Source organism: Atractosteus spatula (genome assembly GCF_055471065.1).
Source record: "Atractosteus spatula isolate fAtrSpa1 chromosome 10 unlocalized genomic scaffold, fAtrSpa1.hap1 SUPER_10_unloc_1, whole genome shotgun sequence".
Taxonomy (NCBI): Eukaryota; Metazoa; Chordata; class Actinopteri; order Semionotiformes; family Lepisosteidae; genus Atractosteus; species Atractosteus spatula.
This window is the reverse complement of record NW_028296612.1, coordinates 4,187,949-4,215,801: the sequence shown is the minus strand read 5'-3', so window position 1 is coordinate 4,215,801 and position 27,853 is coordinate 4,187,949. Positions and strand designations below refer to the sequence as shown.

At 51.5% G+C, this 27,853-nt stretch overlaps 2 protein-coding genes and 2 non-coding genes across 4 annotated transcripts; all 4 read right to left on the bottom strand.

Moving 5' to 3' along the window:
• Positions 1-770: 770 nt before the first annotated feature.
• rps5 (ribosomal protein S5) lies at positions 771-5,931 on the bottom strand. The gene is made up of 6 exons (XM_088908131.1): positions 5,846-5,931; positions 4,317-4,422; positions 2,931-3,140; positions 1,896-2,024; positions 1,665-1,763; positions 771-944 (listed from the first exon to the last, which is right to left on the bottom strand). Exons 2-6 carry the CDS (start codon positions 4,419-4,421, stop codon positions 876-878), a joined length of 612 nt encoding a protein of 203 aa, XP_088764257.1. The 5' UTR covers position 4,422; positions 5,846-5,931; the 3' UTR covers positions 771-875.
• LOC148813524 (small nucleolar RNA SNORA3/SNORA45 family) lies at positions 2,099-2,232 on the bottom strand. The gene has a single exon (XR_016086255.1). It is a non-coding gene; the product is annotated as a small nucleolar RNA SNORA3/SNORA45 family (small nucleolar RNA).
• Positions 3,718-3,851, bottom strand: LOC148813523 (small nucleolar RNA SNORA3/SNORA45 family). Its single transcript, XR_016086254.1, has one exon. It is a non-coding gene; the product is annotated as a small nucleolar RNA SNORA3/SNORA45 family (small nucleolar RNA).
• Positions 5,932-7,509: 1,578 nt separating the features above from the next.
• On the bottom strand, positions 7,510-26,825 carry tektl1 (tektin like 1). Its single transcript, XM_088908045.1, has 8 exons — positions 26,583-26,825; positions 14,186-14,458; positions 11,530-11,745; positions 10,786-10,936; positions 9,834-10,000; positions 9,637-9,732; positions 9,434-9,547; positions 7,510-8,871 (listed from the first exon to the last, which is right to left on the bottom strand). Exons 1-8 carry the CDS (start codon positions 26,823-26,825, stop codon positions 8,674-8,676), a joined length of 1,458 nt encoding a protein of 485 aa, XP_088764171.1. The 3' UTR covers positions 7,510-8,673.
• Between the last annotated feature and the right edge of the window lie 1,028 nt (positions 26,826-27,853).

Below are 27,853 nucleotides of genomic sequence, written 5' to 3'. Positions count from 1 at the left end.
GCCAACACTCTTACGGGGGGGGGGGGGGGGGTCACACAACCCACCCCCCTTCTCGAACGTCTGGCCACTAGTACGAAATAAATCGAAAACAAATGTCACCGCACCAGCCCGCTCGGACCCACAACCATGAGCTTACTCCACCCGAGCCTCAACCCCTCCTCTCCACAGCCACGCAAAACTCACCTGAACCTGCACCCTAGCAGTTCTGAGAAGCAGAGCCCTAACCTTAACAGCTGTGGGGGGGGGGTGTATAGCGATGGGATCAACCTCCGGCGCAGTGGCTCTGGGGCTGGGAGGGTACTGGTTCGTATCCTGCGGCCAGCAGAGGAATCCTACTCCCGTTGGGGCCCCCCGAGCAACCTGGGAAATGTAGTTCAAACGCAGTCCAAAAGGAACCTGGGAAATGTAGTTCATCCAGTCCCTCTGACGCACAACACAGCAGGAGCAGAGAAGGGGAGACCGCTTCGCCTACCTCAACCCATAAAAGAGCCTGATCTACTTGTTTTGGAGTGGGATTCAGTCTAGAGACGATCATACGGCTAGGTTGTAGAAGTCTGATGCACAACACTGTAAAAAAAAAACAGGAGTGGATCGGACTGCTGTGCACTGGGAGTCCGATGGAGAGCACTGAAGACAAATTCGCGATTGAGGTGCAGAGAGGCATCATGGGGAAAACAACTCCACCGCACAGGTGCATCATGGGAATATGGCTGAACCTTACTCAAGAGCGGACAGGTGCATCGTGGGGGGAAAAACACCGTCACAGACACGATTACAACAAGAAAAACAGCTTTATTTCTCCTCCAATCCCACGAGCACAGTCGGAGGTGGGGGGGTGGTACACAGCCCAGGCCTGTCCTGTCCTGTCCTCCCGGTTAACGGTTGGACTTGGCCACTCTCTCCAGCTCGTCCTTCTTCTTGATGGCGTAGGAGTTGGACGACCCCTGGGGAGACAAGAGAGGGGACACGATGAGGACGACCGCCAGCTGGGTCAAAAAAACAAGGACACGGTGCTATCCTTCTGGGTAAATTACTGAACAGCTTAAAGATGAACCAGTCGGGAGTGTCTGTGTGTCTCACTGTGAATCGGGAGGCAGGAGGGATCTGCCAATATTTACAATCTGTACTGTGGGAGGTTCTCTCACTCGTAGCCTGCAGTAACCAGATGTTACCACAAGAGGGCATCATCCACAACACCTGTTAAGTTCGAGTCCCCTGGGGCGTGTTTGCTGCTGGGCTGCCAGAGAAGAGAGAATCTTCTAATTTGCTTCTAAGGGAAGCTTCACTGTGAATCAGTCTGACTGCTGCACTGTCACACCTGGAGTGGATCAGACTGCTGCACTGTCACACCTGGAGCGGAGCAGACTGCTGCGCACTGGGAGTCTGACTGACAGCACTGTCACACCTATAATCAGACTGCTAATCACTGGGGGTCTGATGGAAAGTCAGGCCATTATCAATGGGTAAAGGTCACAGCCCTACAAAGCTGTAGGGAGAAACTCCCAAAGCTGTCCTGTTCACCGCAAAGCACACTGGGACGCGAATTCGGATCTGCGGTGCATGAGAACTGACCGCACAGCCAGACTGAGGGCAGTCACTCCAGACTCGGACCAGCCCTGATTCCCCCCCCTGCTGACCACCGGCTAGCCCAGCTCCTGCCTCACCTTGGCTGCGTTGATGAGCTCGTCGGCCAGACACTCCGCGATGGTCTTGATGTTCCTGAAGGCAGCTTCTCTGGCACCAGTACACAGCAACCAGATCGCCTGCAGGAGAGATAGAGGGGTTCATACAGACACACTGACTGGACACTCCAGTACAAGAACACTGCACTGAGAGAGAGAGAGGGGTTCATACAGACACACTGACTGGACACTATCACTCATGGTGGTCCTGACCTGGTTGACCCGGCGCAGGGGGGACACATCAACAGCCTGTCTTCTCACAGTTCCAGCTCTGCCGATACGGGTGGAGTCTTCCCTGGGACCACTGTTGATGATCGCGTTGACCAGAACCTGGAGGGGGTTCTGACCGAGAAAGACAGGGGGTTAATACAAACTGGACACTCCAGTACATCGACACGGCACTGAGCTTATCAGACAAGTGTCTCTGAGCCGGTGATCAGCTGAGCCCTGAGATGCTACAGCCAATGAATAAGCAGAGAAGTTTGATCTGCGAGGACTCTAGCACACCAGGGCAACGAGGAGGGTGTCGGGGTGTGACTCTAGTCTCGCTCATTTTTCTGTATTAGGTGGGATCGCTAGTCCCAGTCCAGTAGAAGAGTCCTGTTACAATAGGAGCTCCAGTCCCAGTGCAGTAGAAGAGTCCTGTTACAATAGGAGCTCCAGTCCCAGTGCAGTAGAACAGTCTGTTACAATAGGAGCTCCAGTCCCAGTGCAGTAGAACAGTCTGTTACAATAGGAGCTCCAGTCCCAGTGCAGTAGAACAGTCCTGTTACAATAGGAGCTCCAGTCCCAGTCCAGTAGAACAGTCTGTTACAATAGGAGCTCCAGTCCCAGTCCAGTAGAACAGTCTGTTACAATAGGAGCTCCAGTCCCAGTGCAGTAGAACAGTCTGTTACAATAGGAGCTCCAGTCCCAGTCCAGTAGACCAGTCTGTTACAATAGGAGCTCCAGTCCCAGTCCAGTAGAACAGTCCTGTTACAATAGGAGCTCCAGTCCCAGTGCAGTAGAACAGTGTGTTACAATAGGAGCTCCAGTCCCAGTGCAGTAGAACAGTCTGTTACAATAGGAGCTCCAGTCCCAGTCCAGTAGAACAGTCTGTTACAATAGGAGCTCCAGTCCCAGTGCAGTAGAACAGTCTGTTACAATAGGAGCTCCAGTCCCAGTCCAGTAGAACAGGTCTCCACAGTGTGTATGTATAGTGTCCAATAAGACTCTCTACAAGTGTGACAGAGCAGAAGGGGTCAGTACCTCTCCGGTCAGCAGGTGGATGATCTCGAAGGCGTGCTTGACGATCCTGACCGTCATGAGCTTCTTGCCGTTGTTGCGCCCGTGCATCATCATGGAGTTGGTGAGACGCTCCACGATGGGACACTGCGCCTTGCGGAAACGCTTGGCTGCATAGCGCCCCCCAGAGTGAGGAAGGTACTTCGCATACTTCTCTTTAACTGCGATGTAGTCCTGAGACACAGAGAGAGAGGGGTTCATACAGACACACTGACTGGACACTCCAGTACATGAACACTGCACTGAGAGAGAGAGGGGTTCATACACACACACTGACTGGACACTCCAGTACATGAACACTGCACTGAGAGAGAGAGGGGTTCATACACACACACTGACTGGACACTCCAGTACATGAACACTGCACTGAGAGAGAGAGGGGTTCATACACACACACTGACTGGACACTCCAGTACATGAACACTGCACTGAGAGAGAGAGGGGTTCATACACACACACTGACTGGACACTCCAGTACATGAACACTGCACTGAGAGAGAGAGGGGTTCATACAGACACACTGACTGGACACTCCAGTACATGAACACTGCACTGAGAGAGAGAGGGGTTCACACAGACACTGACTGGACACTCCAGTACATGAACACTGCACTGAGAGAGAGAGGGGTTCATACACACACACTGACTGGACACTCCAGTACATGAACACTGCACTGAGAGAGAGAGGGGTTCATACACACACACTGACTGGACACTCCAGCACATCGACACAGGACTGACTTTATCGGACAAGTGTCTCTGAGCCGGTGATCAGCTGAGCCCTGAGATGCTGCAGCCAATGAATAAGCAGAGAAGTTTGATCTGCGAGGACTCTAGCACACCAGGACAACGAGGAGGGTGTCAGGGTGTGACTCTAGTCTCGCTCCAGGAGACAGACAGAGAGAGAGAGAGAAAACGAGAGACCCTGCACACTGGCCCCAGAGCGCAGCAGGACAAACGCAGAACACGGGCAGTTCAGGCAGGAAATAAGGTGGGACACTCTCTCAACACAGTGGGAGTCTTTCATTAAAACACCCTCTATGAAAAGAGATGTCCATTATTACATAAACTCACATTCACATGAAAAGGCAGTTTAAAGAGTTAACAGGGACCAGGCTGCTGCCGATCTGTCACCACGCTCATCAATAAATCTTATCAATATTAAGAGAAAGCCCCCAGGACTACACCTTGTGCCCTTGCCAACGCCCACGCGTGGGTGGGAGTCCAACCCTTTTTAAGAAACAATTTCTCCACGCCTGGACCGGGATTAAAAACAACGATCTTTAAAAGCGGACTGAGAGAAAGGGGCCAGGAGCTCGTCCGAGCCGGGCCGGGCCGGACCAGGAATACCTGCAGGGAGATGTCGTTGATCTGCACGTCGTCCGTGCTCCACTTCCCGAACAGCTTGATCTCCGGGGTCTCGGCGACAGCGGGTGCGGCTTCCCATTCGGCCATCCTGGCGGGAGAGGAACGGGGGGATGAGCACAGCCGCTGGGCCGCGGGGACCGGGATCCACCCCCCCAGAACGGCCAGGCAGGGAGGGAGAGCCGGTCTCCCACGTCTCAATCAATATGAATAATCATAATCCCCCCACTTCTACAGCGCTCCTCTGGACCCCCCACTCCGAGCTCTTTACATGACAGGTCAGGGGGATCCCCTCCACCCCCACCCCAGTGTGTACCCCCACCTGGGTGATGCTCCAGTCCTCTCCCACACACCAGCTCTCAGTGGGGAGGAGAGCAGAGGGATGGAGCCAGTTCAGAGAGGGGGGTTATTAGGAGGCCATGATGGGTAAAGACCAGGGGGGGAATCAGGCCAGGACACTGGGGTAACACCCCTACTCTTCTCGAGAGACACCCCAGGATTGTTAATGAGCACAGAGAGTCAGGACCTCGGTTTGACGTCTCATCCGAAGGACGGCGCCTGTTTACGATTGCAACCCGCGAGTATCCAGACGGAGGAAAAAAAGAGCTCCGGTCATCGATAGCTGCAGTTTTCAGTTACGACGCGTCGATCTGGGCTCAGGTCCGAAGTAACCGGACCGCAGGAGACGAAGCGATGAAAACGGGAGAAATACCCCCCCACGTCCCCAGCTAGAGGTGCAAGGCGTGGACGCGACCCGACACGGGGGAGAAACCCCCCCTTTACAGGCGCACACAGACACGCGTGTTTCGACCCACGAGTCCCTAACTGCGCCCCTCGGCGACCACACGTGGAACGGAAACGGCATCTCGTTACATCGGTCCCGGGGGTCTGGTCCGCGGCCGTCCCACCCCACGCAGCCGGGAAACGCAGGACTCCCCCTACTAGGCCCCACCGCGGATCCCCGGCCTCGCCGTAGAGCGCGCAGCCGGCGGGCCCGCACCCTTGCCCGGGTGAGAGGTCCGCCGACCCCCCCCCCCCCCAACGCGAGTATACACACACGCACAGACCCGAGGCGCCGGCCCCGGCCAAAAAAAAAACACCCAAAGTCCACCCACAAAGCCCGCTCTACTGAATATATTTTATTTATCTCCTCCCCCCAATAAGACAAAAACCCTCTTTAAGACTCTTAGAAACCACGGACGGCCGAGGTGACCCCGGGACTCGGCTTCTGCGTGCAGTTCCCGTCTCGTAGCTTATAAAAAGGGTTTAATGAGGGGGGGGTCCCGTCCCCGTCCTGGAGCGCAGCTCTCCTCCGCCTGCGAGCGGAGCCACATGGCTGCCGCAGCCCGGGGCGCATCGGGGAGCCCGAAACCGGACCGAAAACACCCCCGAACCCCACACGCTCCCCGGCCCGGCCCGGCCCGGCGCACTCCCGTCCCCCGACCACCTCTGTGCCGCCCGGGAGCGCCCGGCGGGGGTATTTTCGGCGGAAAAGCCGGGTTGCGGGCACTCACTTCGTCTCAGGCCCGTCCGGCTGGGGCGCAGTGTGGCGGCGAAAAGAGGAGGCGCAGCGCGCAGGCGCGGCTGATATCCGTGCAGAGGGGAGGGGACTATGGAGGGGGGGGGACCGGAAGGAGCCCGCTACCCATAGGGCTCGGCGGCGTGACGCCACTTCCTTGGTGATGGTTGCCCGTGTCTGAGACGCGTTCCTCTTTCCACGCGGCGTATACCCCGTTAAATAAGACACTTGCTGTCCATCGATTTAAAAATTAATATATATAGATGATAAATGTGTGTTTCTTTGTGTGACTTTGGACTGAGTTGCAAACTTATATTAAAAAAAGAGGCCATATTTACTTTTGAAGAAAAAAGATGTTGTGTTAAGTTTCAGCCCCCTCGAAAACAATACTAAAATATCATTGGCAATACATTTAATTATTATGATGGCACGTTATTATATACACGAAATGAAGTGGCCTGGGAAGAAACCTATTTCTGAGCGTTTTAAAATGGATGTAAAGGAGTTATCTCCAGGCTATTTCAAATGGTCAAAACATGAAAGCGGTGCGGACGTTATCTTTATTTAATTTGTTTAAACTTTTTTTTTTCATAATTTGAATTTATTTTGTACTATGCACCCCTGGCGATGTTTTTTGTCTTGAATTGTTATATGTACTCTTGCTTGTATTGTAAGTTTTGTGATTGTTTATGCATAAAAAAATAAAAACGCGACCTATACACCTATACTTCTCTCTCTTTCTTTAACTTTTTTATTTGAACAACAAAAGTAAATACAATACAAACAAGATAACACATAACATATCAATATTAATAACACCGTCACCATAATACCGTACAAACACACTTTACGTAAGAAGTTTGGACGGCGTAAATAAAGATCAGGTCCGCACAACCACCGCTATCCTTCTCCCTGAATAAGAAAAATAACCCCGAAAACGATAACAAAATAGGATCTAATTTGCATCGTGGAAACGGTAGTGCATTACATCACATTAATTCTCGGCCCCCTGTTGTGAACGTTTTAAAAGCCGTTTTTACATGCGGTAATATACGTGAGAGAACAGCTCAGCTCAGCTCTCTCGGGCAGAAACTAGGCTAGTCGCATTTCATTTTAATTAAAAACGTTTTAGGACGGGGGTGTTTTTTTGCTCCCGGTCCAGGAAAAACGAAACACAAAGGCACACAAAAAGAGAGAGAGAACGATTTCCCTGTGATCAAACAGGGTCGTTCTTCAAAACTGAGACGGAGACGGAGACCCCGGTTCGTTTAAAAAGCGAAATATATAGATATAAATGTATTTTTTTGGGGGGGGGGGGGAAGAAGCACTTTGCTGCTATCTTTTCCCGCTTAGGAACAGGAAGCTACACACGGGTGTCTTTCCCTCTTTCGGCTGGAGTTTTTTGGGTTTTTTTCCCCTTGACCAAATGGTCCTTTTTTTTAAAATAAAAATTCTCCTCTCTCTCTCTCAGTTGCAGCTGGCGTGAGTGGGATGTTTTGAAGCAGGCAGCTCTTCCGTGGGCAGACTGGTGAAATTCACCGAAACTGATGTGTCGCAGCAGGACAGCTGTAGAATCAGCTGGTAAAACCTCAAAATACACACACACACACACACACACACACACACACCTGGCTAGAAAACGAGAAGGCCTCAGGGTCAGGTTGGAAACTTTCATGTTTATTAAATTCGGGTAATTATGGTAACATTTCCACGAAAAACACACACACACACGCACACACACAAACCACCTGAATCAAAACCTAAGATTAAGCACAGGGACTTTTTATCTGAAGACTACCACGACATCAACTCAGCCTGGCTGCTCCGTACAGGTCAGACTACAGCCTCTGGAAGAAGGAATAGGACGCGCTTTCACAGCCTCAAATGGACCAGAACCTGTTTAGCTCATTTCTGCAAGAGTGGTACTGTACAGTATGTTATCGGTTTAGCTCATCGACTTCAGATCAGCACACGGGCTTTCAGCACATCAGAAGGGGCCGAACTCGAAATTCAAAAGATTTTCAGTCAACATTCTATCTTCATCGGATTACTCACTCAACTGCAAAATAACACTCTGTCACTCCACCGACTGGACTGGTCTCAGTGTCCACTGTGTCCAGTTCTGTAACCTCACCGACTGGGCTGGTCTCAGTGTCCACTGTGTCCAGTTCTGTAACCTCACCGACTGGGCTGGTCTCAGTGTTCACTGTGTCCAGTTCTGTAACCTCACTGACTGGGCTGGTCTCAGTGTCCACTGTGTCCAGTTCTGTACATTGACTGGACTGGTCTCAGTGTCCACTGTGTCCAGTGATGGACTGTTGTCAGTGTCCACTGTGTCCAGGCCAGTAGCCCCAGTGACTGGACTGGTCTCTCAGTGTCCACTGTGTCCAGTTCTGTAACCCCAGTGACTGGACTGGTCTCAGTGTCCACTGTGTCAAGGCCTGTCCAGTGACTGGACTGGTCTCAGTGTCCACTGTGTCCAGGCCAGCAGCCCCAGTGATGGACTGGTCTCAGTGTCCACTGTGTCCAGGCCAGTAGCCCCAGTGACTGGACTGGTCTCAGTGTCCACTGTGTCCAGGCCTGTAACCTCACTGACTGGACTGGTGTCAGTGTCCACTGTGTCCAGTGATGGACTGGTCTCAGTGTCCACTGTGTCCAGGCCTGTAACCTCACTGACTGGACTGGTGTCAGTGTCCACTGTGTCCAGGCCAGTAGCCCCAGTGACTGGACTGGTCTCAGTGTCCACTGTGTCCAGGCCAGCAGCCCCAGTGACTGGACTGGTCTCAGTGTCCACGGGCGTACCGAGCTCGGCGGCGGCGGCTCCTAGCACACGCCCGGCGGGAGGCGGGGGGGGGCGCGGGGACACTCGGCGTGGCGCCGGCGCATCCTGACCACGGCGGAGTCCACGCGGGCGGCGGCCCGCTTGCCGCGCAGGTCCTCGTCCAGCCGCAGGCGGGCCAGCTGCAGCAGGGCCAGGTCGCGGGCCGAGGAGCCCAGGGCGTGCTGCAGGACAGCGCCCCCCTGTGGCCGGGAGAGGAAACGACACCTGGCTACTACCGCGATCATATCACACTGTCATTCACACATCCACCACAGGACACACACACACACCCTGGACAGGACACCAGTCCATCACAGGACACACACACACTCACACACACACTCGACAGGACACCAGTCCATCACAGGACACACACACACACCCTGGACAGGACACCCGTCCACCACAGGACACACACACACACCCTGGACAGGACACCCGTCCACCACAGGACACACACACACACCCTGGACAGGACACCAGTCCATCACAGGACACACACTCACTCACACCCCCTGGACAGGACACCCGTCCACCACAGGACACACACACACACCCTGGACAGGACACCAGGCCATCACAGGACATACACACACTCACACACCCTGGACAGGACACCAGGCCATCACAGGACACACTCACACACCCTGGACAGGACACCAGGCCATCACAGGACACACTCACACACCCTGGACAGGACACCAGTCCATCAGAGGACACAGACACCCCCCCGCCTGCGTCTCCTGCAGACCCCTGGATCACCTGGATGAGGGCGCCGGCCTCCGGCAGCTGCGTCCCGGGGTGCCGCTGGTAGACTCTGACCACCGGCCTGTCCAGCCTCTCGCGGGTCAGCAGGTCGGCGCTGGACACGGGGCCCTGCGGACGAGAGGGCCCGGTCAGGACGCCGCGCCGCGCCGCGGGGGAGGGGCGCGCACGCAGGGCGTCCGGCGGCGGGGGGCACTGACCAAGGCCGAGTCCCGGCTGTGCTGAATCCAGTCCAGTTGCCTCTGCTGCCGGTGGACGGCCTGTCGGGTGGCGGCGGAGCTCAGGGCCAGGCGTTGCTGAAGGGGGGGGGGAGGGGAGACGGGCAGATCGACACGCTGACTTGCTGGACCCCTGACCCCCTGACCCTTGACCCTCCACCCCCGCCGAGGTCCCTTACCGACAGGGTCACGGTCTCCGCAATCTTCCGGACCAGCCCCTCGCTCACGGATTGGTGGGTGGCCCGTTGCCGGGCGACGGCCTGGCCAATCGCCTGCCGGATCTCCTTCCTCAGCTGCTGTGATTGGCTGAAAGCCGCCTGGGACGATTCCATGACCTCCTTGCACTCTGAGGGCCGGAGAGACATGGAGAGAGAGAGAGAGAGAGAGAGAGAGAGAGAGAGAGAGAGAAATATTTCTACTGGGAGAAACAGAGACAGAGGTGGCTACACTTCCTACTGCACTGCGACACATATGCTGGGAGTAGAGAAACAGTCTTCCCCGAATTCAGAAATCTCATCCCAGAGTTCCCACAGCTGCCAGAATCCCAACGGGTCCCGATCCTACTGGGAGAGGGAGGAGGGAACTCCGCTGAACTGGCAGCCCAGTGTGTGATCTCCTGTCCCAGTCTGAGGAACAGTGAGCCTGTCTCCCAGTAATGCCCCATCTGTCTACAGTATATGTCAATATTTTAGGATATGTCTCTGTTGTAAATGTCTGTAATATGTCTGTAGATTTTATTTAACTTATTTCTTGTTTTGTTTCATGTGAATTTTATTATTTTTATTGGCTTTGGCAACGCTGATTGTACCCCTCGGTCGTGCTCATGAAGCACCTCGAACTGAATTGAATTGACTCTTGCTGTAACTTCACGGCAGGAGATCCTGCACTGCCCTTTTTCCTGTGGTTTTCCGAGGCAGAGCTGCACAGAGAGGACGCACCGGGACAGAACGAGGGAGACAGGCGAGGAGAGGTCACCCACGGGGCATTCTGCTCTCATCGTATTTGCAAATGAGCCACATAACATCCGGGCTCCGAGACGGGGTGATAAACTCCCCGGTTTGCCTTTTTCGGAGATTAAGTCACCATCTGAACTCCCGAGCGTCTGAGCCGGAGCCCGGGGCGGGGCAGAACCTGGAGTGACGGGTCCGGTGGGACTGGTTCCGCAGGGGGCCGGTGTGGCGACGCGTCCGGCCCCGTCAGACCCGGTGTGCGGGATCAGATCCAGGACTCGGGACCTCTCCGCTGCACAGTCCAGCAGCCTCCTACTGCACACACTGAGGGCCTGAACACAGAGGGAGAGAGGGCTGGATACACACACACTGAGGGCCTGAACACAGAGGGAGAGAGGGCTGGATACACACACACTGAGGGCCTGAACACAGAGGGAGAGAGGGCTGGATACACACACACTGAGGGCCTGAACACAGAGGGAGAGAGGGGTGGATACACACACACTGAGGGCCTGAACACAGAGGGAGAGAGGGCTGAATACACACACACTGACTGGACACTCCAGTACATGAACACTGCACTGAGAGAGAGAGGGGTTCATACAGACACACTGACTGGACACTCCAGTACATGAACACTGCACTGAGAGAGAGAGGGTTCATACAGACACACTGACTGGACACTCCAGTACATGAACACTGCACTGAGAGAGAGAGGGGTTCATACACACACACTGACTGGACACTCCAGTACTTGAACACTGCACTGAGAGAGAGAGGGGTTCATACACACACACTGACTGGACACTCCAGTACATGAACACTGCACTGAGAGAGAGAGGGGTTCATACAGACACACTGACTGCACTCTCCAGTACAGGTTGGTCAGGCCCTCCTGTACAGTACACACACAGTCTCCACACACCTGGAGCTGGGTGACGGTGGCCCTCAGCGTGCCCTCCAGCTGGGCCTTCAGCGCGGTCAGCTCTGCCCGCTCCCTGTCCAGCAGCCGGTCCGCTCCGTCTCGGCCCTGCCGAGGCACGGCGCCCACTGAGCCCTGCGTCTTGTGGGAGCTGTCGCTCTCGGACCGCGGGGCTCGGGGGGTGGTTTCGAGAAGTAATGACGTTTTGGCGACGTGCCACTGGACAGTGCCGAACTATTATAGCGAATTGCACTGCGCTAATGGTACAATATTCTAAACGTCATTACTGTAGTGTATGGAAGTATAATACATTCTACTCTCAAGTCTTGCTGTACACTGTACTGTACTTTAGTCCTGTACTGTAGTCCTACTACACTGTACTGTACTTTAGTACTGTACTGTAGTCCTACTACACTGTACTGTATTTTACTGTACAATATTGTAGTGTAATGTGCTGCACTGTACTATATGTTTACGTACAGTAATGTAGTGTATGGTACTATACTATATTCTACTCTACATTACAGTAGTGTACATTACTGCACTGTACTGTATTGCTGTATAGTACTGGAGTGTACTGTACTGTATTACTGTATTCTACTGTAGTATTGTATTACTGTATGACTGTAGTTCTGTATTACTGTGTTATTGTAGTACTGTATTACTCTAGTACTGTAGTACTGTATTCATTACTGTATCAGTGTACACCCATGTCCTGAACCTCAGCGCAAGTGTGTCCCCTGTGTCTCCTGCTTCTGTATAGTAGTGTAGTGTAGTACTGTATTACTGTGGTACTGAGTGACTATATTACTGTATCACTGTAGTACTGTGTTACTGTATGACTATAGTACTGTATGACTACAGTACTGTATCATTGTGTTACTGTATGACTATATTACTGTATGACTGCAGTACTGTAGTACTGTGTTACTATATGACTATAGTACTGTATCACTGCAGTACTGTATGACTATATTACTGTATGACTGCAGTACTGGATCACTGTGGTACTGTATGACTGCAGTACTATATGACTATAGTACTGTATCACTGAAGTACTGTATGACTATAGTACTGTATCACTGCAGTACTGTATGACTGCAATACTGGATCACTGTGGTACTGTATTACTGCATTACTGTATGACTATAGTACTGTATGACTGCAGTACTGTATGACTGCAGTACTGGATCACTGTGGTACTGTATGACTGCAGTACTATATGACTATAGTACTGTATCACTGAAGTACTGTATGACTATAGTACTGTATCACTGCAGTACTGTATGACTGCAGTACTGGATCACTGTGGTACTGTATTACTGCAGTACTGTATGACTATAGTACTGTATGACTGCAGTACTGTATGACTGCAGTACTGGATCACTGTGGTACTGTATTACTGCAGTACTGTATGACTATAGTACTGTATCACTGCAGTACTGTATGACTGCAGTACTGGATCACTGTGGTACTGTATTACTGCAGTACTGTATGACTATATTACTGTATGACTGCAGTACTGGATCACTGTGTTACTGTATCACTGCAGTACTGTATGACTATAGTACTGTATCACTGCAGTACTGTATGACTGCAGTACTGGATCACTGTGGTACTGTATGACTGCAGTACTATATGACTATAGTACTGTATCACTGAAGTACTGTATGACTATAGTACTGTATCACTGCAGTACTGTATGACTGCAGTACTGGATCACTGTGGTACTGTATTACTGCAGTACTGTATGACTATAGTACTGTATGACTGCAGTACTGTATGACTGCAGTACTGGATCACTGTGGTACTGTATTACTGCAGTACTGTATGACTATAGTACTGTATCACTGCAGTACTGTATGACTGCAGTACTGGATCACTGTGGTACTGTATTACTGCAGTACTGTATGACTATATTACTGTATGACTGCAGTACTGGATCACTGTGTTACTGTATCACTGCAGTACTGTATGACTATAGTACTGTATCACTGCAGTACTGTATGACTGCAGTACTGGATCACTGTGGTACTGTATCACTGCAGTACTGTATGACTGCAGTACTGGATCACTGTGGTACTGTATTACTGCAGTACTGTATGACTATATTACTGTATGACTGCAGTACTGGATCACTGTGTTACTGTATCACTGCAGTACTGTATGACTATAGTACTGTATCACTGCAGTACCGTATGACTGCAGTACTGGATCACTGTGGTACTGTATTACTGCAGTACTGTATGACTATATTACTGTATGACTGCAGTACTGTATGACTATAGTACTGTATCACTGCAGTACTGTATGACTGCAGTACTGGATCACTGTGGTACTGTATGACTGCAGTACTATATGACTATAGTACTGTATTACTGCAGTACTGTATGACTATAGTACTGTATGACTGCAGTACTGTATGACTGCAGTACTGGATCACTGTGGTACTGTATGACTGCAGTACTATATGACTATAGTACTGTATTACTGCAGTACTGTATGACTATAGTACTGTATGACTGCAGTACTGTATGACTGCAGTCCTGGATCCCTGTGTTACTGTATGACTGCAGTCCTGGATCCCTGTCCGCCCGTGTGCTGGACGCAGTGCGATGTGCCCCCCGTGTGTCCGGGGTCCAGCTGACCCCACACTCACGGTCTCCGCGCCGGCGGGTCTCAGGCCCCGCCCCTCCACGCAGCGCCGGTTCAGCAGCAGCTCCCGCCGCAGGGAGGACAGCGCCCCCTCCAGGGCCTCCCGGCCGCGCCCCAGCCTCCGCGCCTCGGCCCCCAGCCTGGCCACCTCGCCCCGCAGCGCCGCCTCCGCCGCCCGCACGCCCCGCATGTGCTCCAGCGCCACGCCCACGCTCCGGCCCGCGCAGCGCTCCCGCAGACAGGCAGGGGGCAGCCGGGGAGAGGGAGAGACTGGACCCTGAGAGAGAGAGAGAGAGAGAGAGAGAGAGAGAGAGAGGGGTTCATACACACACACTGACTGGACACTCCAGTACATGAACACTGCACTGAGAGAGAGAGGGGTTCATACACACACACTGACTGGACACTCCAGTACATGAACACTGCACTGAGAGAGAGAGGGGTTCATACAGACACACTGACTGGACACTCCAGTACATGAACACTGCACTGAGAGAGAGGGGTTCATACACACACACTGACTGGACACTCCAGTACATGAACACTGCACTGAGAGAGAGAGGGGTTCATACAGACACACTGACTGGACACTCCAGTACATGAACACTGCACTGAGAGAGAGAGGGGTTCATACAGACACACTGACTGGACACTCCAGTACATGAACACTGCACTGAGAGAGAGAGGGGTTCATACACACACACTGACTGGACACTCCAGTACATGAACACTGCACTGAGAGAGAGAGGGGTTCATACACACACTGACTGGACACTCCAGTACATGAACACTGCACTGAGAGAGAGAGGGGTTCATACAGACACACTGACTGGACACTCCAGTACATGAACACTGCACTGAGAGAGAGAGGGGTTCATACACACACACTGACTGGACACTCCAGTACATGAACACTGCACTGAGAGAGAGAGGGGTTCATACACACACACTGACTGGACACTCCAGTACATTAACACTGCACTGAGAGAGAGAGGGGTTCATACACACACACTGACTGGACACTCCAGTACATGAACACTGCACTGAGAGAGAGAGGGGTTCATACAGACACACTGACTGGACACTCCAGTACATGAACACTGCACTGAGAGAGAGAGAGAGGGGTTCATACAGACACACTGACTGGACACTCCAGTACATGAACACTGCACTGAGAGAGAGAGGGGTTCATACACACACACTGACTGGACACTCCAGTACATGAACACTGCACTGAGAGAGAGAGAGGGGTTCATACAGACACACTGACTGGACACTCCAGTACATGAACACTGCACTGAGAGAGAGAGGGGTTCACACACACACACTGACTGGACACTCCAGTACATGAACACTGCACTGAGAGAGAGAGGGGTTCATACACACACACTGACTGGACACTCCAGTACATGAACACTGCACTGAGAGAGAGAGGGGTTCATACACACACACTGACTGGACACTCCAGTACATGAACACTGCACTGAGAGAGAGAGGGGTTCATACACACACACTGACTGGACACTCCAGTACATGAACACTGCACTGAGAGAGAGAGGGGTTCATACACACACACTGACTGGACACTCCAGTACATGAACACTGCACTGAGAGAGAGAGGGGTTCATACACACACACTGACTGGACACTCCAGTACATGAACACTGCACTGAGAGAGAGAGGGGTTCATACACACACTGACTGGACACTCCAGTACATGAACACTGCACTGAGAGAGAGAGGGGTTCATACAGACACACTGACTGGACACTCCAGTACATGAACACTGCACTGAGAGAGAGAGGGGTTCATACACACACACTGACTGGACACTCCAGTACATGAACACTGCACTGAGAGAGAGAGGGGTTCATACACACACACTGACTGGACACTCCAGTACATTAACACTGCACTGAGAGAGAGAGGGGTTCATACACACACACTGACTGGACACTCCAGTACATGAACACTGCACTGAGAGAGAGAGGGGTTCATACAGACACACTGACTGGACACTCCAGTACATGAACACTGCACTGAGAGAGAGAGAGAGAGGGGTTCATACAGACACACTGACTGGACACTCCAGTACATGAACACTGCACTGAGAGAGAGAGGGGTTCATACACACACACTGACTGGACACTCCAGTACATGAACACTGCACTGAGAGAGAGAGAGGGGTTCATACAGACACACTGACTGGACACTCCAGTACATGAACACTGCACTGAGAGAGAGAGGGGTTCACACACACACACTGACTGGACACTCCAGTACATGAACACTGCACTGAGAGAGAGAGGGGTTCATACACACACACTGACTGGACACTCCAGTACATGAACACTGCACTGAGAGAGAGAGGGGTTCATACAGACACACTGACTGGACACTCCAGTACATGAACACTGCACTGAGAGAGAGAGGGGTTCATACACACACACTGACTGGACACTCCAGTACATGAACACTGCACTGAGAGAGAGAGGGGTTCATACACACACACTGACTGGACACTCCAGTACATGAACACTGCACTGAGAGAGAGAGGGGTTCATACACACACACTGACTGGACACTCCAGTACATGAACACTGCACTGAGAGAGAGAGGGTTCATACAGACACACTGACTGGACACTCCAGTACATGAACACTGCACTGAGAGAGAGAGAGGGGTTCATACAGACACACTGACTGGACACTCCAGTACATGAACACTGCACTGAGAGAGAGAGGGGTTCATACAGACACCCTGACTGGACACTCCAGTACATGAACACTGCACTGAGAGAGAGAGGGGTTCACACACACACACTGACTGGACACTCCAGTACATGAACACTGCACTGAGAGAGAGAGGGGTTCACACACACACACTGACTGGACACTCCAGTACATGAACACTGCACTGAGAGAGAGAGGGGTTCATACAGACACACTGACTGGACACTCCAGTACATGAACACTGCACTGAGAGAGAGAGGGGTTCATACACACACACTGACTGGACACTCCAGTACATGAACACTGCACTGAGAGAGAGAGGGGTTCACACAGACACACTGACTGGACACTCCAGTACATGAACACTGCACTGAGAGAGAGAGGGGTTCATACACACACACTGACTGGACACTCCAGTACATGAACACTGCACTGAGAGAGAGAGGGGTTCATACACACACACTGACTGGACACTCCAGTACATGAACACTGCACTGAGAGAGAGAGGGGTTCATACAGACACACTGACTGGACACTCCAGTACATGAACACTGCACTGAGAGAGAGAGGGGTTCATACACACACACTGACTGGACACTCCAGTACATGAACACTGCACTGAGAGAGAGAGGGGTTCATACACACACACTGACTGGACACTCCAGTACATGAACACTGCACTGAGAGAGAGAGGGGTTCATACAGACACACTGACTGGACACTCCAGTACATGAACACTGCACTGAGAGAGAGAGGGGTTCATACACACACACTGACTGGACACTCCAGTACATGAACACTGCACTGAGAGAGAGGGGTTCATACACACACACTGACTGGACACTCCAGTACATGAACACTGCACTGAGAGAGAGAGGGGTTCATACACACACACTGACTGGACACTCCAGTACATGAACACTGCACTGAGAGAGAGAGGGGTTCATACACACACACTGACTGGACACTCCAGTACATGAACACTGCACTGAGAGAGAGAGGGGTTCATACAGACACACTGACTGGACACTCCAGTACATGAACACTGCACTGAGAGAGAGGGGTTCATACACACACACTGACTGGACACTCCAGTACATGAACACTGCACTGAGAGAGAGAGGGGTTCATACAGACACACTGACTGGACACTCCAGTACATGAACACTGCACTGAGAGAGAGAGGGGTTCATACAGACACACTGACTGGACACTCCAGTACATGAACACTGCACTGAGAGGGGTTCATACAGACACACTGACTGGACACTCCAGTACATGAACACTGCACTGAGAGAGAGAGGGGTTCGTACAGACACACTGACTGGACACTCCAGTACATGAACACTGCACTGAGAGAGAGAGGGGTTCACACACACACACTGACTGGACACTCCAGTACATGAACACTGCACTGAGAGAGAGGGGTTCATACACACACACTGACTGGACACTCCAGTACATGAACACTGCACTGAGAGAGAGAGGGGTTCATACAGACACACTGACTGGACACTCCAGTACATGAACACTACACTGAGAGAGAGAGGGGTTCATACAGACACACTGACTGGACACTCCAGTACATGAACACTGCACTGAGTGAGAGAGGGGTTCATACACACACACTGACTGGACACTCCAGTACATGAACACTGCACTGAGAGAGAGAGGGGTTCATACACACACTGACTGGACACTCCAGTACATGAACACTGCACTGAGAGAGAGGGGTTCATACACACACACTGACTGGACACTCCAGTACATGAACACTGCACTGAGAGAGAGAGGGGTTCATACACACACACTGACTGGACACTCCAGTACATTAACACTGCACTGAGAGAGAGAGGGGTTCATACACACACACTGACTGGACACTCCAGTACATGAACACTGCACTGAGAGAGAGAGGGGTTCATACAGACACACTGACTGGACACTCCAGTACATGAACACTGCACTGAGAGAGAGAGAGAGGGGTTCATACAGACACACTGACTGGACACTCCAGTACATGAACACTGCACTGAGAGAGAGAGGGGTTCATACACACACACTGACTGGACACTCCAGTACATGAACACTGCACTGAGAGAGAGAGAGGGGTTCATACAGACACACTGACTGGACACTCCAGTACATGAACACTGCACTGAGAGAGAGAGGGGTTCACACACACACACTGACTGGACACTCCAGTACATGAACACTGCACTGAGAGAGAGAGGGGTTCATACACACACACTGACTGGACACTCCAGTACATGAACACTGCACTGAGAGAGAGAGGGGTTCATACAGACACACTGACTGGACACTCCAGTACATGAACACTGCACTGAGAGATAGAGGGGTTAATACACACACACTGACTGGACACTCCAGTACATGAACACTGCACTGAGAGAGAGAGGGGTTCATACACACACACTGACTGGACACTCCAGTACATGAACACTGCACTGAGAGAGAGAGGGGTTCATACACACACACTGACTGGACACTCCAGTACATGAACACTGCACTGAGAGAGAGAGGGTTCATACAGACACACTGACTGGACACTCCAGTACATGAACACTGCACTGAGAGAGAGAGAGGGGTTCATACAGACACACTGACTGGACACTCCAGTACATGAACACTGCACTGAGAGAGAGAGGGGTTCATACAGACACCCTGACTGGACACTCCAGTACATGAACACTGCACTGAGAGAGAGAGGGGTTCATACACACACACTGACTGGACACTCCAGTACATGAACACTGCACTGAGAGAGAGAGGGGTTCACACACACACACTGACTGGACACTCCAGTACATGAACACTGCACTGAGAGAGAGAGGGGTTCACACAGACACACTGACTGGACACTCCAGTACATGAACACTGCACTGAGAGAGAGAGGGGTTCATACACACACACTGACTGGACACTCCAGTACATGAACACTGCACTGAGAGAGAGAGGGGTTCATACACACACACTGACTGGACACTCCAGTACATGAACACTGCACTGAGAGAGAGAGGGGTTCACACAGACACACTGACTGGACACTCCAGTACATGAACACTGCACTGAGAGAGAGAGGGGTTCATACACACACACTGACTGGACACTCCAGTACATGAACACTGCACTGAGAGAGAGAGGGGTTCATACACACACACTGACTGGACACTCCAGTACATGAACACTGCACTGAGAGAGAGAGGGGTTCATACAGACACACTGACTGGACACTCCAGTACATGAACACTGCACTGAGAGAGAGAGGGGTTCATACACACACACTGACTGGACACTCCAGTACATGAACACTGCACTGAGAGAGAGAGGGTTCATACACACACACTGACTGGACACTCCAGTACATGAACACTGCACTGAGAGAGAGAGGGGTTCATACACACACACTGACTGGACACTCCAGTACATGAACACTGCACTGAGAGAGAGAGGGGTTCATACACACACACTGACTGGACACTCCAGTACATGAACACTGCACTGAGAGAGAGAGGGGTTCATACAGACACACTGACTGGACACTCCAGTACATGAACACTGCACTGAGAGAGAGAGGGGTTCATACAGACACACTGACTGGACACTCCAGTACATGAACACTGCACTGAGAGAGAGAGGGGTTCATACAGACACACTGACTGGACACTCCAGTACATGAACACTGCACTGAGAGAAAGAGGGGTTCATACACACACACTGACTGGACACTCCAGTACATGAACACTGCACTGAGAGAGAGAGGGGTTCATACACACACACTGACTGGACACTCCAGTACATGAACACTGCACTGAGAGAGAGAGGGGTTCATACACACACACTGACTGGACACTCCAGTACATGAACACTGCACTGAGAGAGAGAGGGGTTCATACACACACACTGACTGGACACTCCAGTACATGAACACTGCACTGAGAGAGAGAGGGGTTCATACACACACACACTGACTGGACACTCCAGTACATGAACACTGCACTGAGAGAGAGAGAGGGGTTCATACACACACACTGACTGGACACTCCAGTACATGAACACTGCACTGAGAGAGAGAGGGGTTCATACACACACACTGACTGGACACTCCAGTACATGAACACTGCACTGAGAGAGAGAGGGGTTCATACACACACACTGACTGGACACCCCAGTACATGAACACTGCACTGAGAGAGAGAGGGGTTCATACACACACACTGACTGGACACTCCAGTACATGAACACTGCACTGAGAGAGAGAGGGGTTCATACACACACACTGACTGGACACTCCAGTACATGAACACTGCACTGAGAGAGAGAGAGGGGTTCATACACACACCCTGACTGGACACTCCAGTACATGAACACTGCACTGAGAGAGAGAGGGGTTCACACAGACACACTGACTGGACACTCCAGTACATGAACACTGCACTGAGAGAGAGAGGGGTTCATACACACACACTGACTGGACACTCCAGTACATGAACACTGCACTGAGAGAGAGAGGGGTTCATACACACACACTGACTGGACACTCCAGTACATGAACACTGCACTGAGAGAGAGAGGGGTTCATACAGACACACTGACTGGACACTCCAGTACATGAACACTGCACTGAGAGAGAGAGGGGTTCATACAGACACACTGACTGGACACTCCAGTACATGAACACTGCACTGAGAGAGAGAGGGGTTCATACACACACACTGACTGGACACTCCAGTACATGAACACTGCACTGAGAGAGAGAGGGGTTCATACAGACACACTGACTGGACACTCCAGTACATGAACACTGCACTGAGAGAGAGAGGGGTTCATACAGACACACTGACTGGACACTCCAGTACATGAACACTGCACTGAGTGAGAGAGGGGTTCATACACACACCCTGACTGGACACTCCAGTACATGAACACTGCACTGAGAGAGAGAGGGGTTCATACACACACACTGACTGGACACTCCAGTACATGAACACTGCACTGAGAGAGAGAGGGGTTCATACACACACACTGAGTGGACACTCCAGTACATGAACACTGCACTGAGAGAGAGAGGGGTTCATACAGACACACTGACTAGACACTCCAGTACATGAACACTGCACTGAGAGAGAGAGGGGTTCATACACACACACTGACTGGACACTCCAGTACATGAACACTGCACTGAGAGAGAGAGGGGTTCATACAGACACACTGACTGGACACTCCAGTACATGAACACTGCACTGAGAGAGAGAGGGGTTCATACAGACACACTGACTGGACACTCCAGTACATGAACACTGCACTGAGAGAGAGGGGGGTTCATACACACACACTGACTGGACACTCCAGTACATGAACACTGCACTGAGAGAGAGAGGGGTTCATACAGACACACTGACTGGACACTCCAGTACATGAACACTGCACTGAGAGAGAGAGAGGGGTTCACACAGACACACTGACTGGACACTCCAGTACATGAACACTGCACTGAGAGAGAGAGGGGTTCATACAGACACACTGACTGGACACTCCAGTACATGAACACTGCACTGAGAGGGGTTCATACACACACACTGACTGGACACTCCAGTACATGAACACTGCACTGAGAGAGAGAGGGGTTCACACACACACACTGACTGGACACCCCAGTACATGAACACTGCACTGAGAGAGAGAGGGGTTCATACAGACACACTGACTGGACACTCCAGTACATGAACACTGCACTGAGAGAGAGAGGGGTTCATACAGACACACTGACTGGACACTCCAGTACATGAACACTGCACTGAGAGAGAGAGGGGTTCATACAGACACACTGACTGGACACTCCAGTACATGAACACTGCACTGAGAGAGAGAGGGGTTCATACAGACACACTGACTGGACACTCCAGTACATGAACACTGCACTGAGAGAGAGAGGGGTTCATACACACACACTGACTGGACACTCCAGTACATGAACACTGCACTGAGAGAGAGAGGGGTTCATACACACACACAGACTGGACACTCCAGTACATGAACACTGCACTGAGAGAGAGAGAGGGGTTCATACACACACACTGACTGGACACTCCAGTACATGAACACTGCACTGAGAGAGAGAGGGGTTCATACAGACACACTGACTGGACACTCCAGTACATGAACACTGCACTGAGAGAGAGAGGGGTTCATACAGACACACTGACTGGACACTCCAGTACATGAACACTGCACTGAGAGAGAGAGGGGTTCATACAGACACACTGACTGGACACTCCAGTACATGAACACTGCACTGAGTGAGAGAGGGGTTCATACACACACCCTGACTGGACACTCCAGTACATGAACACTGCACTGAGAGAGAGAGGGGTTCATACACACACACTGACTGGACACTCCAGTACATGAACACTGCACTGAGAGAGAGAGGGGTTCATACACACACACTGAGTGGACACTCCAGTACATGAACACTGCACTGAGAGAGAGAGGGGTTCATACAGACACACTGACTAGACACTCCAGTACATGAACACTGCACTGAGAGAGAGAGGGGTTCATACACACACACTGACTGGACACTCCAGTACATGAACACTGCACTGAGAGAGAGAGGGGTTCATACAGACACACTGACTGGACACTCCAGTACATGAACACTGCACTGAGAGAGAGAGGGGTTCATACAGACACACTGACTGGACACTCCAGTACATGAACACTGCACTGAGAGAGAGGGGGGTTCATACACACACACTGACTGGACACTCCAGTACATGAACACTGCACTGAGAGAGAGAGGGGTTCATACAGACACACTGACTGGACACTCCAGTACATGAACACTGCACTGAGAGAGAGAGAGGGGTTCACACAGACACACTGACTGGACACTCCAGTACATGAACACTGCACTGAGAGAGAGAGGGGTTCATACAGACACACTGACTGGACACTCCAGTACATGAACACTGCACTGAGAGGGGTTCATACACACACACTGACTGGACACTCCAGTACATGAACACTGCACTGAGAGAGAGAGGGGTTCACACACACACACTGACTGGACACCCCAGTACATGAACACTGCACTGAGAGAGAGAGGGGTTCATACAGACACACTGACTGGACACTCCAGTACATGAACACTGCACTGAGAGAGAGAGGGGTTCATACAGACACACTGACTGGACACTCCAGTACATGAACACTGCACTGAGAGAGAGAGGGGTTCATACAGACACACTGACTGGACACTCCAGTACATGAACACTGCACTGAGAGAGAGAGGGGTTCATACAGACACACTGACTGGACACTCCAGTACATGAACACTGCACTGAGAGAGAGAGGGGTTCATACACACACACTGACTGGACACTCCAGTACATGAACACTGCACTGAGAGAGAGAGGGGTTCATACACACACACAGACTGGACACTCCAGTACATGAACACTGCACTGAGAGAGAGAGAGGGGTTCATACACACACACTGACTGGACACTCCAGTACATGAACACTGCACTGAGAGAGAGAGGGGTTCATACAGACACACTGACTGGACACTCCAGTACATGAACACTGCACTGAGAGAGAGAGGGGTTCATACAGACACACTGACTGGACACTCCAGGACATGAACACTGCACTGAGAGAGAGAGGGGTTCATACACACACACTGACTGGACACTCCAGTACATGAACACTGCACTGAGAGAGAGAGGGGTTCAGACACACACACTGACTGGACACTCCAGTACATGAACACTGCACTGAGAGAGAGAGAGGTTCATACAGACACACTGACTGGACACTCCAGTACATGAACACTGCACTGAGAGAGAGAGGGGTTCATACAGACACACTGACTGGACACTCCAGTACATGAACACTGCACTGAGAGAGAGAGGGGTTCATACAGACACACTGACTGGACACTCCAGTACATGAACACTGCACTGAGAGAGAGAGGGGTTCATACACACACACTGACTGGACACTCCAGTACATGAACACTGCACTGAGAGAGAGAGGGGTTCATACAGACACACTGACTGGACACTCCAGTACATGAACACTGCACTGAGAGAGAGAGGGGTTCATACACACACCCTGACTGGACACTCCAGTACATGAACACTGCACTGAGAGAGAGAGGGGTTCATACACACACACTGACTGGACACTCCAGTACATGAACACTGCACTGAGAGAGAGAGGGGTTCATACAGACACACTGACTGGACACTCCAGTACATGAACACTGCACTGAGAGAGAGAGGGGTTCATACACACACTGACTGGACACTCCAGTACATGAACACTGCACTGAGAGAGAGAGGGGTTCATACACACACACTGACTGGACACTCCAGTACATGAACACTGCACTGAGAGAGAGAGGGGTTCATACAGACACACTGACTGGACACTCCAGTACATGAACACTGCACTGAGAGAGAGAGGGGTTCATACAGACACACTGACTGGACACTCCAGGACATGAACACTGCACTGAGAGAGAGAGGAGTTCATACACACACACTGACTGGACACTCCAGTACATGAACACTGCACTGAGAGAGAGAGGGGTTCATACAGACACGCTGACTGGACACTCCAGTACATGAACACTGCACTGAGAGAGAGAGGGGTTCATACACACACACTGACTGGACACTCCAGTACATGAACACTGCACTGAGAGAGAGAGGGGTTCATACACACACACTGACTGGACACTCCAGTACATGAACACTGCACTGAGAGAGAGAGGGGTTCATACACACACCCTGACTGGACACTCCAGTACATGAACACTGCACTGAGAGAGAGAGGGGTTCATACAGACACACTGACTGGACACTCCAGTACATGAACACTGCACTGAGAGAGAGAGAGGGGGGTTCATACACACACCCTGACTGGACACTCCAGTACATGAACACTGCACTGAGAGAGAGAGGGGTTCATACAGACACACTGACTGGACACTCCAGTACATGAACACTGCACTGAGAGAGAGGGGGGTTCATACACACACACTGACTGGACACTCCAGTACATGAACACTGCACTGAGAGAGAGAGGGGTTCATACAGACACACACACTGACTGGACACTCCAGTACATGAACACTGCACTGAGAGAGAGGGGTTCATACACACACACTGACTGGACACTCCAGTACATGAACACTGCACTGAGAGAGAGAGAGAGGGGTTCATACAGACACACTGACTGGACACTCCAGTACATGAACACTGCACTGAGAGAGAGAGGGGTTCATACAGACACACTGACTGGACACTCCAGTACATGAACACTGCACTGAGAGAGAGAGGGGTTCATACAGACACACTGACTGGACACTCCAGTACATGAACACTGCACTGAGAGAGAGGGGTTCATACAGACACACTGACTGGACACTCCAGTACATGAACACTGCACTGAGAGAGAGAGGGGTTCATACAGACACACTGACTGGACACTCCAGTACATGAACACTGCACTGAGAGAGAGAGGGGTTCATACACACACACTGACTGGACACTCCAGTACATGAACACTGCACTGAGGGAGAGAGGGGTTCATACACACACACTGACTGGACACTCCAGGAGTTGAGAGACTCACCAGGGTGTCCGCGGACACAGGCCTGACTTTCTTCACGTCCTGCTGATCCACGGACCCCGCCGCCTCCTCGCCCGGACCGGGACCGGCCTCTCTGGACCCGGCGGTCCGGGCCGAGCCGGCCCTGTCGGGCCCCCGGGAGAGACGCACCAGGCGCTCGGCCAGGCGGATGGACCGGACCGTGCTCTCCCGCCAGGACTCCGGCCCGATGGTCTCCGTGGCCGGAGGGGCGGACTGGACCCGCATGCCTTTCTGATCAGTAATCGATAATCGATAATCGATAATCAAGATCGATCTGGACGGAAAAATTAAGGCAATGTACTGAAGGAGCAACGTCTGCACAAGCCGAAACGGTGCAGTTGATTAACAGGAGTGTCGTCTCCCACGAGTGACCGCGGAACAGTCGCGGAAAACAATTTAACACTTTTAATTCGCAATACCGTCTCTCCGAAGAGCCCTCTGACTTAAAAAGTCGGGAGGGCCGTCCGTACTTAAAAAAAAAAACAAACCAACAGAAAATACCTGTGGATAATTATCACTAAAAATAATTTTAAAAAAAAATGGGTTTACGGGCGTATAAAGTTCGTGTTTAATAATGCGCTCCGCTCCTCTCCCCCTCGCGCGGTGTTCGCCGCCGTCGCCCGAGCAACCGTTGCCGGACAACAAGGGGAGAGGGGGAGGGGGGGCAAACACGGAAGAGTCTCCTATTGGCCGGTTTGCGGTCATGTGACGAGGGCGAAGCCGAACCGCGGGACTTGTTTTCCGTCCCGACATTCATTGAGCATCGAGTAACGCAAAGGAGAACTTATCCACGGACGTGAACAACAACAACAACAAAAACAACAACAACAACAAAAGGCACAAAACAATATGCAGTTCAGTAAGGTACAGCACAGACAAGTTCAGTACAGTAAAGTTCAGTATAGTATATAGTACAGGACACAGTGCAGTACTGCAGTGTTCAGTACAGTACAGTACAGTGTTTTACAGTAGAATTCAGTATAACACATGGTATAGTAGTACACAGTGCAGTACAGTAGTGTTCCGTACAGTAAAGTTCAGTATAGTATATAGTACAGGACACAGTGCAGTACTGCAGTGTTCAGTACAGTACAGTACAGTGTTTTACAGTAGAATTCAGTATAACACATGGTATAGTAGTACACAGTGCAGTACAGTAGTGTTCCGTACAGTAAAGTTCAGTATAGTATATAGTACAGGACACAGTGCAGTACTGCAGTGTTCAGTACAGTATTTTACAGTAGGATTCAGTA

Coding starts and splice junctions, on each gene's coding strand:
- tektl1 (XM_088908045.1), bottom strand. CDS start 26,825: ATGCGGGTCCAGTCCGCCCCTCCGGCCACGGAGACCATCGGGCCGGAG. Junction 14,459..26,582: donor CTGTGTCCGCGGACACCCTG/GTGAGTCTCTCA, acceptor TCTCTCTCTCAG/GGTCCAGTCTCTCCCTCTCC. Junction 10,001..10,785: donor CACCGGACCCGTCACTCCAG/GTTCTGCCCCGC, acceptor TCCGGCCCTCAG/AGTGCAAGGAGGTCATGGAA.
- rps5 (XM_088908131.1), bottom strand. CDS start 4,421: ATGGCCGAATGGGAAGCCGCACCCGCTGTCGCCGAGACCCCGGAGATC. Junction 3,141..4,316: donor TCAACGACATCTCCCTGCAG/GTATTCCTGGTC, acceptor TCTGTGTCTCAG/GACTACATCGCAGTTAAAGA. Junction 1,764..1,895: donor CCCTGCGCCGGGTCAACCAG/GTCAGGACCACC, acceptor TCTCTCCTGCAG/GCGATCTGGTTGCTGTGTAC.